This window comes from Gopherus flavomarginatus, chromosome 4 (assembly GCF_025201925.1).
Source record: "Gopherus flavomarginatus isolate rGopFla2 chromosome 4, rGopFla2.mat.asm, whole genome shotgun sequence".
NCBI lineage: Eukaryota > Metazoa > Chordata > Testudines > Testudinidae > Gopherus > Gopherus flavomarginatus.
In genome coordinates, this window is record NC_066620.1 from 214,742,232 (window position 1) to 214,761,439 (window position 19,208).

Consider the following 19,208-nt stretch of genomic DNA (forward strand, 5'->3'; position numbering starts at 1 on the left):
TATCTGAAAGACACAGAGAAGCCAGGACCCACTGGAGCTGCACCAAGAAGGGCATAACATGGAGGGTTTGGGTTTGGGATGTTTCTCAGACAGCGAGTTCATTCCCTTTCTTAGATAAACACTACAAGTAAACGGATCAATAGCCAGTGTGTGACTGGGTGCCCTGTGGTTCACATCTGACCCATCTGGGGACAGTACGTGGCACGATAATGAACCATGGCAGTGCCTGCAGCTGGGCACGGATTCCTACAAAGCACTGCCGAAGGCCCGGTTTGAGGCATTCCGAAGGGAACTGAACCAGGTTTAATAGCTGTGTGAAGTAGCCACTTTGGCTGTAACTGGGAATCTTTTGATCGAACCATGTGATGAGTGGAACGCTGCGCTGCAGAGACAAACGGCCAAACCTGCCTTCCCTGGGTTCAGTGAGAGCTTTTGATTTCAGTGGAACCAGGATTTTGCCCAATACAATGTACAGTGAAAGCTGTGTTTTCCAACTGGAAATCTCTATAAACTGGCATTTCTGATCTTCACTGAAAGTCTGGTTTATAGTCCGGTTGGTGCAGGGCGGCAGACTCCCTACCTGGCTCCACGTTGCTACCCGGAAGTGATGATATGTCCCTGCTGCTTCTAGATGAAGGTGCAGCAAGCAGCTCTGCATGCTGCCCCTGCCTTGCCCTGCTCTGAGTGCTGGCTCTGCAGCTCTCATTGGCTGGGAAGTGTGGCCAATGGAAGCTGCGGGGGCGGTGCCTGTGGGTGGAGGCAGAGTGTAGAACCGCCTAGCTGCGCCTCCACCTAGGAGGAGCAGGGACATGTTGCCACTTGCAGAGACCCACCCAAGGTGAGTGTTGCCCTGATCCGGCTCCCTGCACCCTCGCCCGTGCCCTAATCCCTGCCCTGAGCCCCCCCCCACACCCAAACACCCTCCCAGAGCCCATGTCCCACATCCCGTTCTGCACCCCAACCCCCAGCCCTGAGCCCTCTCCTGCACCCAAACACCCTCTTTCTTAGTTAACTGGAATGTTTTACTTACTGGCAACCCCCATTCCCCCAATATGCCAGATAACAAAGCTGTTACCATATAGTCTTTGTATTACTGTCCTCTCAGTGGCTGGAGCGAGGTTCCCCCAGAAATACAGGAGGGTTCTTTGAACAGGACTCAGACCTACTGTCGGCCTTTGTCTTGGATTCTGAGGGCCAAAGGCATCGCTAAGATCCTAGTAGCCCGTTGGTGTCAGTGGAGTGACACCAGGGCTGGATTTGGATGCCTTGTGCACATGCACTGGATGGCAGATCAATGGAAGTTGCACTAATTCTGTACCATTTACACCTGGTTTCTGACCAGCAGCCACCCAACCTGTAACTTCCCCCACCATTTATATCCTTGCTGGGTCTGGCCCAGACACGTCCTTTTACCCCAGGCTGCATTTGGCCCAAGAGCTACATGGGAAGCAAATTTAGGAGCTTTAGCAAATAGAAAGCATGGAAAAGCACCTGCAGCCCCAGCAGGTTTCATGTTTCCCTCTGTCCCGGAGGGCAGGTTTGGAGGCAGTCGATAGAAAGAACGGAAGTGTAGGTGACGAGGAGCCGAGAAGATGGAATAACGTGTCCCTGATAATCCGCTGCTGCCAATAAACTCATCATACTCAAGATCTGTTTGCAGATAATTCCTGGAGAGCAAAATGGCTGCGTCTGTGAGGTCAGAGGTGCGATGTGCATGAAATTCATCCCAGGCAGCAGGCAGGCTCATGGCCTGGACCCCACGAACTCTCCACTTTCATCTGTCTTCATCCTGGGCTGCATCAACAACCCCCAGCAGCTCTAGAAACCCGTCAGGGTGGTAACCAGTGGTGAAGGGAAAAGCCCCCCTGCTCTAGGAGAGGGAGAGCCATGGATGAAGGGGCATCTCTATAAATGCCAGCCGGATAATTAATGCCCAGGATGAACCTGACCCTCTGCGGTGAAAGAGGAGAATGGCATTGTTAGCAGAATCAGCTTTTGCTCTGACTCAAGTATTTGCCAGACAAACTGAAGGTGGGAAAGTTTGGTTCAGAGCTGGCTCTTCTCTCGTGCTAAGGGTGAGCCCTACCGCCACTGCCTTTGTAGCAGAGAGACGCTCTTCCAGTCAAAATACGCTATGTTCAGAGATGATGTAGATTGCACAGTGAGATGCTGCATTGTGAGACTGTGCCAAGCATAAATATGCAGGTGCGGGTTTAACTCTGCACCCAACATGTATCCTGGATTTTTCTATAGTGGCTGCAGCTTGTGCTTTAGAATCCAAGTTCCAATTCAAAACAAAATTAAGTCTCTAACTCACATGGTTGCAACCTCTTCTCCCTGGCCCCCTGCCCCCCCGAAAAAGCAACAACAAAAAACAACCCATCTCCCAAAATAAAATCCACCCCCTTTAAAAGTGGCCAATGTAACCAGTGCAGAATGTCTTCTGGAGCAGTCAGACAGCTTGAAACTATATCTCCAGCAGACAGGAACTGCCCCATTTATCAGAATGAAATTGTTGACTCTGAAACCTAATGGCAACATTGTAAATGTCTATATTGTTGACTTTTCTGCTGACTAAAGCACGTAAGAAAGAAATGGGATGAACCTATTATGAAGGCCTTCACAGTCTACAGCAGGGGTAGGCAACCTATGGCATGCATGCCAAAGGCAGCACACGAGCTGATTTTCAGTGGCATTCACACTGCCTGGGTCCTGGTCACTGATCTGAGGGGCTCTGCATTGTAATTTAATTTTAAATGAAGCTTGTTAAACATTTTAAAAACCTTATTTACTTTACATACAACAATAGTTTAGTTCTATATTATCGACTTATACAAAGAGACCTTCTAAAAAGGTTAAAATGTATTACTGGCACGCGAAACCTTAAATTAGAGTGAATAAATGAAGACTCGGCACAGCACTTCTGAAAGGTTGCCGACCCCTGGTCTACAGCAAGTGGCATCTCATTTTGGCATTCTGTGTGGATGGGGCTTAGGAGCAAACTGTAGCCCCACCAAAGCTAACTCCCTACCAAAATCTCCAGCACTAAAGTGTCTGTGTGTTTGAATTGAGTTGCATGCACGGGCTTGTGGAAAACAGTTGACTCTCTACAGGAAATCTCAGCCTTTACGGAGCATGCATGTGGTTTCTAGGAAAGCAAAAGCCAGTTGAGACTGCAAGAACTGCATGCCCAGGAAAGAGTGAAAGTGAAAGTGAACAAGTTGCCGGGGAAAGCAAGTGGGACCCGAGGAGGCGGATACAAGGCAGTGGGGAAAGAAGGTGCAGTCTCCTAATGCAGGTATTTCCCCCTAGGGATGGGGAGGGAAGGGGAAGGTTCTCGTGCTTGGGCCTAGGGGGTTCTCGTTTGCCCCCTACTCTTTCTCTCATGTAGTTTCTGCTGGGTTAATGGACGCTGGGGAGGGGTCCAGGGGTCTTTCTGCTGCAGTTTAGGCCTGAGAACAGGGCCAGTCAGAGGCAATGAAGAAATCGGGGCTCATAGGAGCTCAGCAGAGCACAGGCAAGCGTGGGCCCCAGAGCAGGCTCTGGGAGGGGGATGATGCTGGGGCAGGCTGGGAGGATGAGGGGGTGGGCAGGGCTCAGGAGCAGACTGGGTGGGGGGGAGTAAAGTATTGGGAAAAGGTGCCAGGGCCGGGCCGGGCTGGCTGAGCTGAGGGGGACAGCCCTGAGATCAGGGGCGGCGAGTCTGTATCATTTTTGGTGGTGCCCAGAACGTGTCCAAGTCCTGTTCCCCCCCACCTCCCACCCCGACTAAGGCTCTGGCATGGAGTTTGGGTGCAGGAGGGGGTTTGGGGTGTGGGCTCTGGGATGGAGTTTGGGTGTGAGAGGGGTGCAGGCTCTGGGCTGGTGCAGGAGGGGTGCGGGCTGCAGGCTCTGGGAGGTAGTTTGGGTGCAGGAGGGGGTTTGGAGTGTGGGCACTGGGAGGGAGTTTGGGTGTAGGAGGAGTGAGGGGTGTGGGCATTGGGATGGAGTTTGGGTGCAAGAGGGGTGCAGGCTCTGGGAGGGAGTTTGGGTTCAGGAGGGGGCTTGGGGTGCAGGGTCTGGGCTGGAGCAGGGGGTTGGGGTGCAGGTTGTGGGTTCTGGGAGGGAGTTTTGGGTATTGGGTGTGGGATCTGGGCTGGGACAGAGGGTTGGGGTACTGGAGGGGATGCGGGGTGTGGGGCTGGGCCAGGGATAAGGAGTTTGGGGTGCAGCAGGCAGGCTGCCCTGGGGCTGGGGGCCAGAGAGGAGAACCCCCCGCAGCCCTCTCCCCTCTGGCAACAATGAGCCCCTCCCCGGCCCCCCCAGCACGACACTCACTCAAGCCCCCCCCAGGCTGCTGCTCAGGAGCTCCAGCCAAGATAAGCCTCCCCACAAGTCTACTCGGAGTTGCCTGCGGGGTGGGGGTGGAGGACTGCTATGTGCCTCCTCCCTCTGCAGGCACAACAGCCGCCTCAGCCTGCGCCGGTGCAGCTCCCTTGTAGCCGGCAGCGGCCGAGGAGGGAGCACAGCGCGGAGCTGCCGGGGGCAGCCGCTCACTGCCCAGGGTACAGGCAGGGACGCTTGGGGGGGGGGGCCGTGCGGGGACAGGGGAGAGACCTGACCCCAAACATTGGTGGAGCTGGGCCTGAATTTGCTGGAGCCTAGAACCACGGGCCCATACAACTTGCTGCTCCTGCCTGAGATCAGGGGCTGAGCGGCAGAAAATGCATCCAGCAGCTGGCTGGCAGAGCTGGGCTGCGGGGGCAGAGCTGGGAGCAGGTTAGTGGGGTTAAGGGGCAGCGGGTAGGTCTGGAGCAGAGTGGGGAGGCCTCAGAAGCAGGTGGGGGGATAAACGGGGGGGCAGATTCAGGAGCAGGTGGGGGGGAGAAAGGAGGGGTCCGAGTTCAGGCAGGTGAAGGGGGATCAGTATGGGGCCCCACCATTTAGATCCTTGCTGGGTCTGGCCCAGACATGTCCATTTACCCCAGGCTGCACTGGGCGAACAGCTACATAGGAAACAAAATTAGGAGCCTTAGCAAATGGAAAAGGGCCCGTTTCCCCAGCTGGTTGCACCCAGGGACGGCGAGTTGTATGGGCCCATGGTGCTGGGCTCCAGAAAATTCAACCAAAGCTAGCTTGGGGCTAGGTCTCTGCCCCAGCCCCGCCTGCCGCCTCTGCATGCCTCCCCCGAGCATCCCTGCCTGCCCTGGGCAGTGAGCGGCTGCCCCCTGCAGCTCCTGGCTGGCTGCTGCCACAGCCGGCTACAAGGGAGCCATGCCAGGGCAGGCTGAGGGGCAGCTGTGCCTCTGGAGGGAGGAGGTGCATGGCCGCCTTTGCCCCGACACCCCGGCAGGCGACTCCCAATTGACGGGGGGGAGGGGGAGGGGCAGGGGTGCTTATCCTGGCTGGACTTCCTGAGCAGCAGACTGAGGGGGCTTGGGTGAGTGTCGTGCCAGGGGTCCGTGGAGGATCCCTTCCTCCCCCGGAGTTTGCTGCTGTCGGCGGGGAGAGGGTTGGGCGGAGTCCTCCTCTCTGGCCCCTCACCCCAGCCTCAGGGCATTCTACTTGCTGCACCCCAAACTCCTCATCCCTGGCCCATCCCCACACCTCCTCCTGTACCCCAACTCTCTGTCCCAGCCCAGAGCCTGCACCCAGCACCCAACCCCCCATCCCAGCCCAGAGCTTGCACCCAGCACCCATACTCCCTCCCAGAGTCCGCACCCCGCACCTCCTCCTGTACCCCAACTCTCTGTCCCAGCCCAGAGCCTGCACCCAGCACCCAAACCCCCATCCCAGCCCAGAGTCTGCACTTTGCACCCTCTCCTGCACCCCAATCCCCAACCCCCAGCCTGCACCCCTACCACACCCTAACGCCCTCCCAGAGCCATAGGTAGGGGTGTGTGTGTAGGGGGGGAACGGGGACTTGGACCCATTCTGGGCACCACCAAAAATGACACAAACCTGCCGCCCCTGGTTTCATACGATAACGTGTCCCTGATAATCCGCGGCTGCCAGCGAATTTGTAAAACTCAAAGTTTGTTTGCAGGTAATTCCCTGCTAGGAAAAAGGCTGCGGCTGCGAGGGTGATGGGTCCTGCCCAGTGAGAGTCTCCCCTGGCAGTGGGGCAGGCTCAGGCCCTCGGCACCACTTACCCTCCACCTCAGTTTTTCATCCTCTTGGGCTGCATCAGCATCTCCCAACAGCTCTAGAAATGCCGCCAGGTAACCCAGGGCTGAAGGAAAAGCCCCACGGTTCTGGGATGGGGAGAGCCGGACCTGAGGCTGGCATCTCTATAAACTCCATCCAGCTAATTAATGCACAGGGTAAGAGCGACCCCCTGTGGTAAGCGGGGAGAATGGCATTTTTAACCGAATAAGCTTTTGCACTAGTGTTTGCCAGGCAAAGTGCACATGGGTAAGTTGGTTTGATTCAGCGTTGGCTCTTCTCTCCTATTAGGGGAAGCCTCCCTCCTTTGGCTTTGGATGAGAAATGGCCCTTCTGCTATTCAAAGGGCGCCCTGTTGAGAGAGGAGATTTAGGGTGTGCAGTGATGCGCTCAAAAGTCAGAACATACCAAACACAGGCAGCTGCAACTTTAGCTCCCTCCCCAACACATCTCTGGGTTTTTTCTAGATCTCGCGCTCCAGAATAAAAGTCTTAATTTAAAGCAAAATTCTGCGGCTCACCCTGTAGTTCACAACCTTTTTTCATTTGCAGACCTCTAAAAAATTTCAAATGGATGTGACCCCTTTGGAAATCTATTGTCTGTATATAGAGTTGAATTTTGTTCAGTCAGTTTTCAGTCTAAGTCTTTTGTGGACCCCTTAGACACAGTCTGCCAAACCCCAGGGGTCCGCAAACTACAGGTTGAGAACCGCTGCTCTAACTCACACAGCTGGAAAAAAACCCTTTAAAATGTGACCCAGTGTAACCAATGCAGCGATATCTCCCCGAGGCTGGAGACAGCTTGAAACTGTATTTCTGACAGGCATAAACTGCCCCATTCATCTTGTTTGGCATTTGTACCTTTAGATACTTACATAAAGAAATGTTGAGTCTCAGTGGTTGCTAACTACTAAAAACAACATGTTGATTTGCAAAGAATTAGAGACTTCACACTAAATTTGGTGGTACTTTTTGCTAACCAGGAGGATACACTATAGCTATACAAATTTATTTAAATTATTACATAGCCTAACATACATTTATTCAGATTCTTAATTTTTACATTTCTTTATTATATTAGAAAAATGGTGAATGATGAATTTCTTATTTCTGAAATTATGTTTAATTTTTTACTTATGATTTGTGTCAAGCTCTATTTTAATGGAAATTGGAATTCAAGTGAAAATGTGCAAAAAATGCATTTAAAGTTTTGTTTTTATTAGTTAAATAAAACTACCATAAATGTGCTGAATATAAGAAAAACATTTATTAAAACATATTTCACATTTAAAACTCACAAATTTCTGAAAGGAAGTATTATCTGCAGTTAGTAAATTGAAAGATTGTTTCCGTTCATCCTAACCTTCAGGATTTTAGAACTAGTAGATCTCATTCTCTCAGACCTAGTTTTTATTCATAGATTGGAAGAGGAAAACAAGAGTTTGTGCTTCATTGACTCCCAGTTGGTTTCTTAACTTTGAATGAACTGACCTAGTTGAATAAACTGAGATGAAGAAAATGTTTGCTGCAACTGCAGAAGAGGCTACTGCTGTCTAAAGCTAGTTTAGCCCTTCAGCAAACTCTGGTTCCAGGTGCTTGGATAATGACTTCCAGCCATTCAGTAGTTTGACTTTCTTTAAAAATTAGCCAGCAAACATACTACTTAATATTAATTGTATTTAATGTAAATGATTTTAATATATTATAATAAGTTTAGACCTTAACATATATTTTGATAATTTCAAATATAATTTCAAATCGGTTTATTTTTAAAATGAAAAATATATTTATGTAACCCTTCTGCCCATCTGAGTTGGCAGGAACAAGGGCTGGGTTCAGTATCTAGGGGTTCTGTTTCAATAACTCAATGCAAAACCAGCTCAAGCTCCCCCACAGTGACCTGGGACAATTACATACCACCACCCCAGGCACCTCTAAGAGGCAATACTTCCCATCTTGCAAGCACGGAGTCTGAGTGTAGCAAAATCCTTTTAATAAAGGAGGGAAACAATGCAGCATTATGTTAGGGAAACACCACAAACAGGATTCATAATACAAACCATGAGCAAAAGACCCACCCCCAAGTAAGTTTGGCAGTATCCTTTTCCCCTCAGGGTCTTAAGTCCAACAACTCAAAAGATCACCCCAAAGTCCCAAAAGTCTCTTAAGTCCAGCAACCCAAAAATCACCCAAAAGCCCAACAACCCAAAAGTCTCTGTCCCTTGTCAGTGCAGCCCCAGAGTTCAAAAGTTTATCTGCAGAGTTTTAACCCCCCCCAAGCCTGGGTGGAAATGGGGGGGAAGGGGCGCATGCGGTGTTAAGGGGCACCTTACATGGTCTGAGGCTGACTGCCCAGCCTCTCCGTGCAGTTCTGCTGCAGCCTTCACCACGAGCCGCACCACTCCATCAGCCATCCCATGAGCTGCTCCAGCTGTCCCACAAACTGCTCCGCTCTGCTTTGCTCCACTTGCCATCCTGCGGGCTGCTCCAACCATCCTGCAAACTGCTCAGCTCCGCTCCGCTCGCCGTCCTGCGGGCTGCTCCAACCATGCTGCAAACGGCTCAGCTCCACTTCACTCACCATCCCATGGGCTGCTCCAACCATCCCACAAATTGCCAGCTGCTTAGCAATGTATCTTCAGGCTCCCCCACTAGTTAACACAGCACTCAGTGATCTCAGCCCTTAGTAATTTTAGCTCTTTAGTGATTTCAGCTTATAATAGGGAAGTCCCAATGCTGGTGCACCATTAGCCCAAAGTTAATTCAGCACAGCAGCCTGTAACTAGACTCTTAATGGAATCAAAATTAGCTAACCTTAGTCCCAGATTTGGACCTTAGCGTCCAAAATATGGGGGTTAGCATGAAAACCTCCAAGCTTAGTTACCAGCTTGGACCTGGTACTTGCTGCCACCACCCAAAAAATTAGAGTGTTTTGGGGCACTCTGGTCCCCCTGAAAAACCTTCCCTGGGGACCCCAAGACCCAAATCCCTTGAGTCTCACAACAAAGGGAAATAATCCTTTTTCCCTTCCCCCCTCCAGGTGCTCCTGGAGAGATACACAGACACAAGCTCTGTGAATCCAAACAGAGTGACTCCCCCTCTCCGTTCCCAGTCCTGGAAACAAAAAGCACTTTCCTCTTCACCCAGAGGGAATGCAAAATCAGGCTAGCAAATTCAACACACACAGATTTCCCCCTGATTTCTTCCTCCCACCAATTCCCTGGTGAGTACAGACTCAATTTCCCTGAAAGTTCCCAGAAAAGAAAACTCCAACAGGTCTTAAAAGAAAGCTTTATATAAAAAAGAAAGAAAAAATACATACAAATGGTCTCTCTGTATTAAGGTGACAAAATACAGGGTCAATTGCTTAAAAGAATATTGAATAAACAGCCTTATTCCAAAAGAATACAAATTAAAGCACTCCAGCACTTATATTCATGCAAATACCAAAGAAAAGAAACCATATAACTTACTATTTGATCTCTTTGTCCTTACACTTAGAAACAGAAGACTAGAAAGTAGAAACTACTTCTCCAAAGCTCAGAGAAAGCAGGCAGACAGAAAACAAAGACTCAGACACAACCTTCCCTCCACCCAAAGTTGAAAAAATCCAGTTTCCTGATTGGTCCTCTAGTCAGGTGCTTCAGGTGAAAGAGACATTAACCCTTAGCTATCTGTTTATGACAGCTCTGCTAGTCAACATTAGAGAAAAGAAGCAGTACAATTGGTGTTTCAGGCCCTCAAAAGGAATCCACAAGTATCCATCCCTCTCCCTCAATTCACTGGGTTTTGGAACCCATGTCCCTTGTCTAGCAAGTGCTATTTAGTTGATGGTGAGTCCCTCTGTCATAAAACTGTTCCACTGGCCTTGATTCACATAATCAGGGTAACAACACTTTATTCCTCCTCCGGCCGAATAACAGAGAAATTGGGGATCCCACAGCAGCCAAAGTGACAATTTGGGCTGCTGTCGGCACATGCTAGGTGGGGTGGGTGTGCCTATGCAAACAAGACCAGCCCCTGCAGTTCTTTTCCACAACTCATCATAATTCACCACCAGATGTCAGGGTAGAGCTCATCCTGACTCTGCTTACATTTAAATAAAAAATATAAAATCCTTAATTTATTTTTATTTTTTCAAAGTCATAATTTCTTATCCACCCTGGCTGTGGCTAAGTGCCACAGTGTAGCCCATTATATATTACATAAGGCTGGGAATGGAGCTGAGGGAGGTAGGGAGGGAAGGAGAGACATCTTCATGAAAGTGTGATTTTTTTTTCTACTCCATTTCACAGCCATGTCTACAGGAAAGGAAAACCCCCAGAATTCAGCGCAGGGAGATGCTGCAAAGGATGAACTAGCCAAGAGACTGGAAGCAGTGGGTCTGAGTGCAGAGTACTGGCTGCCTAAACTGCACAAACAACTTGGAGTTACCTCTACCCAAGCCCTGAAACACCTGCGATATGAAGACTACCTAAAGTTAGAGTGCGACGTGCAGCACACATGGGAAAAGCAGGCGCTCCAAGAACTACTTGAGACAGACAGCAAGGCAACAATGAAGCAGCTGCAGGAGCAGCGCTTGGAGATGCTAAAGAAGAGGCAGGAGCAGGCTAAGTCGGCACTGAAGGAGCTAAAAGAAATGGAGGAGAAAGGCAGGAGCCGCCATGAGGAAGCTGTAACAAAGAAAGAGGAGGAGCTGCGGCAAGCAATGGACATAGCCCCAGAGTATTGGGCACCGTCTGAGAAACCATTGATAGAGGTGATGGAGAATGTGCACCAGCAATTAAGCTTCCTGGAGGAGTCGGTGTCCCAGAGTGAGAATCTCTCTGACAAGGAAGTTTTGAGATGGGCGTCAGGAGGGCTGGCCCTGCAGGGCATTTACCAGACCAAGAAGCTTGCAGAAATGGTGGAGAAGCGAGAGCAGCTCATAGACATCCCAGAAGGGTTTGAGCTCTTTGGTCCAGTGCAAGGGCCACTGTTTGAGAAGAAGGAGTTTTCATCGGCCAAAGCTGAATCCACATTCACAATGGCCATGGAAAAGCTGGGCTTCAGCATTAGTGTCACAGCCAAAGGCGGATTTGGGGCGTTCAGTGCTGAAACCAGCTCAGATTACAGCAGCTCTTCAGAATCTGAAGAAACTCACAAATCCCGCTCTGAACACACTTACATTTGCACCACCAAGTACAGCTACCTCCCACTGGCTTCATGCTACTTCCCAAAGTATCAGCTTCGACTTTCCAGTGCGGCGCTGCAAGAGTTAAAAGAGATTGAGGACATTTTAAGTCACACCTCAGAGTCGGACAAGCTCAACTTGCTGAAGAGCAGGGGTGGGAGTTTCTTCAGTCGATTCGGGTCTCATGTAAACCAGGGCCCCCTTCACTTGGGTGGGATATTCTGGTGGAAAGCGTCTTCTGAGGGATTCCGGGCAGAGCAGCTGGATGAGGTGAAGAAACGAACATCTGATGCACTCAGCTCCTATGTTGGGGGCAGCTATAGTGGGTTTGGCTGGAGCATTGCAGCTGGTGTGACTGCATCAAAATCAGGTTCTGAAACCTCATTTCAGGGCACAGATAGAAAACAAATGCAAACAGAGATTCAGCTGTTTGTGACCAAGACAGGCGGCCCACCTGGAGTGGATTCACTCACAGCATGGAAATCTGGGCTACTGGCCAGTAACAAAACCTGGTCTGTTATTGACAGAGGTTCTCAGATGATTCCAGTGTGGGACATAATCCTGTCCAATCACAGACAAGATTTTAACGATGTTTATCAAATGAGCAGCAGCCTCACAAGGGCCTATGAAGCCCTAACAAAGCTCAGTGCAAGGACATTGGTTGGGGAGGAATTAGTCAGTGCAGTGGATGAGGCTAGATCATTCTTAGAGGAAATGAAGACCTGGGAAGTCACTGGGGATGAAGAGCAGCTGGTGACGCTGCTCAATTTCAAACAGAAGCTTATTGAGAAAACAAAACACAACAGGACCTGGATTGACATTTGCCTGTCGGATAAGGTGCTTCAGGATTTCCTGGAAAACACAGTTTTACTATGCAAAAATTTACCTGCACATAACACCATGTCCACCAAATCTCTGCTGCGCTGCCTTCTGGATCCTCATATCTATTCAGTTAAGAATTTCCCCAAATCTTCCTCCATTATGCAGTGGATCTTTCATGCGAAAGAAAAGCAGCAAAAAGCTATCTGTGTTTCTGAATTTGCTGATTTCATTCAAGTCCTACAGGAAATGAAGAATTACATACAGGCTGTTACCTATGGGCCTAACTCCTCCCCAGCAGCAGTGGAGGCAGCAAAAGTAAAGGCCAGCTTGGATGTGAGTTTAGCTTTCTGTTCCTTGCGGAAGGCTCTACAGGGCCGAGAGCAGATAGACATAGAACTGTTATTACTCTCCATTGCAGCCAGTGCAGGATATCGTGTGGACAGTAACACTTTTCAGTATCTCCTCGGATGCCCAGAAATTAACTTCATGTTAAACAAAATGCAAAGGTCACATGAGGGATATTTGCCGCTTAGGGATCAGGATGTTTCCAGAGCTCAGGCTTTCCTGCTATTGACAGGTCTGACAGTGACAACTGAATTCAAAGACGTGTCTCCAGAGGAGAAGAAGAAACGTTTGACTTTCATGAAGCGTCACCTGGGAAAGTTGTTGTCAGGTGAAGTAGCTAATGTCTTTATGAAGCCTAATGCATGTGATGACTGGAATGCCTTGGAAAGAGACCTAAAAACCCTTGTAAAAGGAGAATATGAAACTTCCAGTAGCAATCTGCAGAAACAGGATATAATAAAAGAACTAAGGGATGTCTGTCAAAGGGCAAAGCAGACACCCCTACCAAAGCCACAGCCCCAAGCGCCACCAAAGGATGTTAAAATGTCTGAAGGATTCAAATCTCAAGACTTTCTCAATCTGATCAAACAACTTGGACTTGAAAACTACTATCCAAGGAAAATGGGGATGTCAGATTTCCATATGGTTGACAAGACCTCTTTACATGACAGACAGCCCAGCACTGAGAGTGAGCTGCCATTTTATTTTTTGCAAAAGCTGTTGATGCTGGACTATCGGGTACGGTATCTGGTTTGCAAAGATGACTCTAAAACAAAACAAGGAATAACAAGTGTATTGAACACGTCAAGCAAGATGAACGAATCCTCAGATGCAACCTCAGATATTTACGAGGACTTTTTAAATGATGATGAGGGAACTAATGAGTCTGGTGCACCAAGGCAGACACATGTGCACCCAATGGATGTCCAGATGGCAATTTTTCATTGTGCAGATGATTTCATGAGACAATATCTTTCAACAAAGCTGGCTATCTGCCAGTTTGCACTCCCACTTCTGGTGCCAAATCCTTGTACTTCACAAATAGAATTTCCTCTTTGGTCCCTTAGCCAAGTTCAAAAGAGTTGGCAACATATTGAGAAATCAGGAGTGGAGACTAGCATTAAAAATTATAAAAACAAACTGATTTATCAAGCAGATACACCTGTGGTGTCCTTCACACGGATTGGTAATTCGCCTCATTGTTCTAAGTCTCAGATCCTGAATGCTCTGCTGAGTAGGCACAAACATGACATTTTTTTCCATCGTGATTGTAGAGGCAGCAGTAAAGATTGTCTCCTGATGAACGGGATTGTGGAAATCTCCTGGTACTGTCCAGGAGGAAAGGGTGATGACAGATTTGACGATTGCATCGCCTTCACTAATCTTCATGGGGATGCAAGAGAGCATGAGCAGCAGGTCAGATTTTTACAGGAGATCGCTTCTATAAATGTGGTTCTCTTTACAGCTTCTGATGAGAATAAAATAGGCAGGCAAATTGTAAGTGATCTCCTGAACTCTCCAAAGCCTTTTATATGTCTTTTCACTGAAAAAGAAAACACTGTAGCACGTAAATCCAGTCTAAACATAAAAATAGGCATGAAGAACAGAAATGAAGCAGAGTTAATTGATGAGCTGGCAACAACAATCAAAGATTTACTGGCTGGTTCGAACCCCACTTGTAGTCTTGAAACCTGTGCAGAAACTGCTCGCCAGCGTGGTTTTCTCATTGATGAAGACAAAGAAGAGTGTAAACAAGCCAAGTCAATGGCACAGACAGTGATGGTCCTCTTCAAGGAGAATAACTTATCGGGCATGAAGGAAGAGCTATTGCCTCTTCAAGGACAATTGTGGCACAAGTGGTGTAGGAAAGATAAGGAACTTACCCGCTTACAAGATAAAATGAAGAGAAGCATTGAACAGCACCGGAGCCAAATTGAATCAGAAAAACGTGCTATACGACATGATCAGATAAGGAGAGCATCCTCCCACAATGATTTAATGAGGTCAGTGCTGGAAATTCTCCAGTCCCATTCAGAGACCACCAAAAAATATTTCTTGCAGTGGTTGAAAGTATTTCTGGATGACTTGAGCTCTGATCATCTTGCAGAACTTCGCCAAAAATACCATGTCTTATGGTCACAAATGCTGGAAGAAACAGACCCAGGAGAAAATGGTGACTCAGAAAATGTATTGAAAAGTAACTTGGAAACAGTCTCAGCTGAGATAAGTGCTTCTACGATTGGCCTTGAACACATTTTGAGAGAGGTTGCTCAAATTTATGAAGCTCTCAGTACTTTGTCCCAAGAACATCAACATTTTCTTGAACTTCCACAAATTGCAGCTGACCTGATGGCTTCTGGGTATCCCATTGAGCTGATGGATGGTGATGCTTCATATGTGCCACTGAAATGGGTGAGATCAGTTTTTGACAAGTTGACTGAGAAGTTAGGAGACAAAAAGGTGTTTGTCCTTTCAGTGCTTGGAATCCAGAGTACTGGGAAGTCAACGCTGCTAAATGCCATGTTTGGTCTTCAGTTTAGCGTCAGTGCAGGCAGATGCACCAGGGGAGCATTTATGCAACTAATTAAAGTGAACGAGAATCTCCAACGAAGTCTGAACATTGATTATATACTAGTTGTTGATACTGAAGGGCTCCGGGCCATGGAACTAACCAGTAAATCAAAACTCAATCATGATAACGAACTAGCCACCTTTGTCATTGGTCTTGGCAACATGACTGTGATAAATATCTTTGGAGAGAACCCTTCAGAAATGCAAGATGTCCTGCAGATCGCTGTCCAGGCATTTCTGAGGATGAAGCAAGTAAAGCTCTCCCCAAGCTGTTTGTTTGTGCACCAAAATGTTGGAGAAATAACTGCAAAAGAACAGAATATGGAAGGACGAAGACGCCTCCAGCAAAAGTTAGATGAAATGACAGTTATTGCAGCCCAGCAAGAGTTCTGTGATGTAAACCGCTTTAGTGACGTTATCCGATTTGACGTGAACACCCACACTCATTACTTTGCTCATCTCTGGGAAGGAGACCCACCAATGGCACCTCCGAATCCCAGCTACAGCCAAAATGTGCAGGAACTAAAGAGCAAGATTCTCATGGCTGCCACAAAGGAATCCAAGGGCAGTGTTTTAAGGCTTTCAGAGTTAAAAGTCCGAATAGGTGATTTGTGGAAGGCTTTATTAAATGAGAACTTTGTTTTCAGCTTCAAGAATACACTGGAGATTGCAACATACAACAGGTTAGAAAAAATGTTTAACCAGTGGACCTGGCAGTTGAGAAGTCACATACTAGAACTGCAGACAAAACTGAACAATCGAATTAAGAAGAGAGAAATTCAGCATGTCACCAGGAGAAGCCTTGAAGAAGAAGTTAAAGAAAAATATCATGCCATCATGAATGACACAGAAAGTTTCTTCACTGAGGATCAAGACTGTGAAATATTAATTCAGTGGAAAGCAAGTACTGAAAATAAACTGAATGATCTGAAAGAATCACTGATTGATGAAACTGAGAGGAAAGCTGAAGAACTTATCAAACTGAAGAAGAACCAAAGCAAACTTGTTGAAAAGAAGTCAGAGTATGAAAATGAGCTATTCAGAAGAAGCAAAGAGTTGGCTCTGAGATTACAAGGCGAGGAACTAAGTGAAGCAGCATTGAAAGAAAACTTCGACGGCCTTTGGAAACGATGGGTCTATGAAGTATCTTCAGATGCCCCTTCTGCTGAGGAACCTGACATTAGCTTGGATGTAGAAAACATTCTTCTGCAGCATTTTAAACAGGAATCCAATATAGCAGAGAAAATTAAAAGTTCCTCCCACAAAAATACATTTTCTGTCGATATTTCCAAGCATATTGTCATGAAGAAAACACTACATATCTTCAGTAAGACTTTGGATAACTGTGATATAAAGAACATAAAGCAGGTTACAGCTCGCATCATACAGCTTGTTAAGATGAAAATTGATATGAAGGAACAGCAGATAATGGATTATAATCAAAGTTACATTCATGAAATAGTGAATGAAATAAGAAGAGAGGTGGACTCTGCAGCCAAAAACTCAAAATACACATTTAACAATGAGTACAAAATAGAGTTATCCCTGTATCTGTGCAAAATGGCAGCAGAGCGATTTGAAGACATGCACAGAGCATTTAAGAATGCAAATGATCCAACCGTCTATCTCGAAAATAAGAGAGACGATTTCTTTAAATGTTTTCAAATTTCCTGCCAAGGAGCAACCTCCATCACAACATTTGCTGATTTCTTATGCAACAAGCTTTCTGCAGCTCTCCGCCAGGCAGTCTATGACAAGACTGCCATTGACATAGCCAATGAGATGAGGTCTAACTATTCAGCCTTCAATGGCAATAGATCCAAACTGGAAACCAGTATTCTGATATCCCTGGCAGAGGAGGAAAACTTTGAGAAGTTCAGAGAATACATTCACTTCCCAAGGGACTTCTTAGAGAGTTTTATCAAGAAATGCGTTGATGATTATTGTTTAGACAAGAAAAATTCAAGACTGGAGAATTTTTTAATTATTTCCCTTGATTCTTTCCAGATTCTTGTTCTTTCAGCTATTCATGACTCGACTAGAGTTGTCAAAGATAAATATGGCAACGTATCCTTGTGGCTGGATGAATTTTGCAACCGACTTGGAGATGACTTAGACCTTCCCAGAAGTGATCTGAAAAGCATTGAACATCAGGAAATAAAGGACATAGAGTTTCTGAAAGAGGCAATGAGTAGAGCTTTGCCCCCGGTCCTAGAAAACCTGAAACAGGAATTTGCTGTGGTTGATATGGAGCCATTTAAACTGAAGCCTCATAAAATACTATTCGAACAGCTCTGTGGATGCTGGGAGCAATGTCCCTTTTGCAAGGCTCTTTGCACAAACACAATACCTGGTCATGACGGAGACCACAGTGTTCGTTTCCATCGTCCTCAGGCCCTGAATGGTACCCAGTGGTACAGAACAGACCAGCTTGTCATTGAGATCTGCTCTAGTCTTGTAGCAAGTGACTACTTCATGGTGCTTTGTGAAAAGAATCAAATTCCATATAAAAATTATAGACAAGCGGGACCTGCATATGCCAATTGGAGCATCACAGCAGACAACTCAGCGCAGTCTTACTGGAAATGGTTCGTGTCCCATTTCAGATCAATATTGGAAGAAGATTATTGTGCAAAATTTGAGGGCAAAGGAGCAATCCCTCCAGAGTGGGATGAGTTTACAAAGGAGGCTGTAATCTCTGAGCTGAAACAGCTGTAACATTAGTATAGCATCCCCTATATAAAATGGGGGCATTAATGTACCAGACTTTGCTACTGTAGCCATTTATTATTGTTATTTAGTGTTATGGATAATTTCTATGCTATTTTTTCTATAATTAATGTGTGCTAGTAGATCTAAATTATCCGATTCTAGGTGTATAAGATTAACCAGTGTTTAGGAGCGCTGTGTGTATATTAGACATACAGGTAAAGCCTGGCTGGTATGGAAGGCCTTCAGGCTGAGGCCTGTAAGATTTTAGCTTAGCCAGACTAGGCCACAGGCTTAGGAATGCTTTGCATGAGTGGGTGACCTACAGATAACTCCATGCCGGTCAGGTCACAAGATTACTGTAAAAGATGTTCCAGTAGGTGATGTTATGGAAAAATAGATTGAAACAGACAGCAGTGTATTGTCCAAGACCACGAGACACCTGATTGTAACACCATGGAATGTCCTGTCCTTCCCACAGGTTGCCGTAGATGCTAATGATAATAAGGGGAACTAAGAAACAACTTATTAAAAATGGGGCACCCCAATATTCATGGGGTGTGGAAGTATAGGTAAGGAAAAGAGGGCTGAAACCTTCATGCATATGCATAAGGTGTTAGGTGTGGTCAGAACTACAATATAAAAGAGATTCCCTGGTTGGGTAAAAGTGGGAAGACCCCAAGGGAAACCCCAGCAGGAACTATCCCTCTATCAATGATCATCTGTTGAGAGATCCATTAGACCCTAGAATATCCTTGAGGATGTGAGTAGTTATTGCATGGGTTTCTGTATGATTTGTATAGACCAGGGTAATTGTAATTTTAACTATTGCTTCAATAAAACTTGAGTACAGATAAGACTTTATATTTGTGACTGTGTTCGTAGTCACTATCCTTGGTCTTCGTGTGTTCCTGGAGTCTCCAAATCTGCAAAATATCCGGGCTCCCTGCATCCAGGTCACTTTCCCCACCTGTGCTGCGTAAGGGGAGGACAGGAGAGAAGCAGCTCCTGATGCCTCCCAGCATGGCCCAGATGGGGAAAGTGACCTGGATGTACGGAGCACTTGCTGTTGCTCTCGCTCCCCCCCTCACAGCCCCCTAAGGGGGCACAGAGGAACGTTGAGGGGGAGCAGTATCTGTGTGTCACCGCTCACTCCTGCCATGTTCCTCCACTGGCAGGAAGCACAGAGAAATCTGGGTGCCCCCCCATGCAGCACTCTCTTGCCAGCTGCGAGCAGTTTCTGACTCCACACCGGCAGTGCACACCTCTGCAGTGCCGCATGGTGCCCCTGGGAGGTCACCCGAGTGCCCCCCCTCCACGTGGACCGGGCCCAAGTCCCTCTCCCAAACCCTTCCCCTGCATAGACCTGGCCTGATCCTCTCCTCCTCCCTTCCTCACCCCCCTGAACTCTCACGCTTACCCCCACAGCCCATTTTTTGCAAAAC

General features: G+C 47.4%; 1 protein-coding gene across 1 annotated transcript; it reads left to right on the forward strand.

Moving 5' to 3' along the window:
* Positions 1–3,206: 3,206 nt before the first annotated feature.
* On the forward strand, positions 3,207–18,627 carry LOC127048783 (interferon-induced very large GTPase 1-like). The gene is made up of 2 exons (XM_050948688.1): positions 3,207–3,298; positions 10,439–18,627. The coding sequence occupies exon 2, from the start codon at positions 10,441–10,443 to the stop codon at positions 17,770–17,772; it is 7,332 nt and encodes a 2,443-aa protein (XP_050804645.1). The 5' UTR covers positions 3,207–3,298; positions 10,439–10,440; the 3' UTR covers positions 17,773–18,627.
* The last annotated feature ends 581 nt before the right edge of the window (positions 18,628–19,208 follow it).

Coding starts and splice junctions, on each gene's coding strand:
- LOC127048783 (XM_050948688.1), top strand. CDS start 10,441: ATGTCTACAGGAAAGGAAAACCCCCAGAATTCAGCGCAGGGAGATGCT.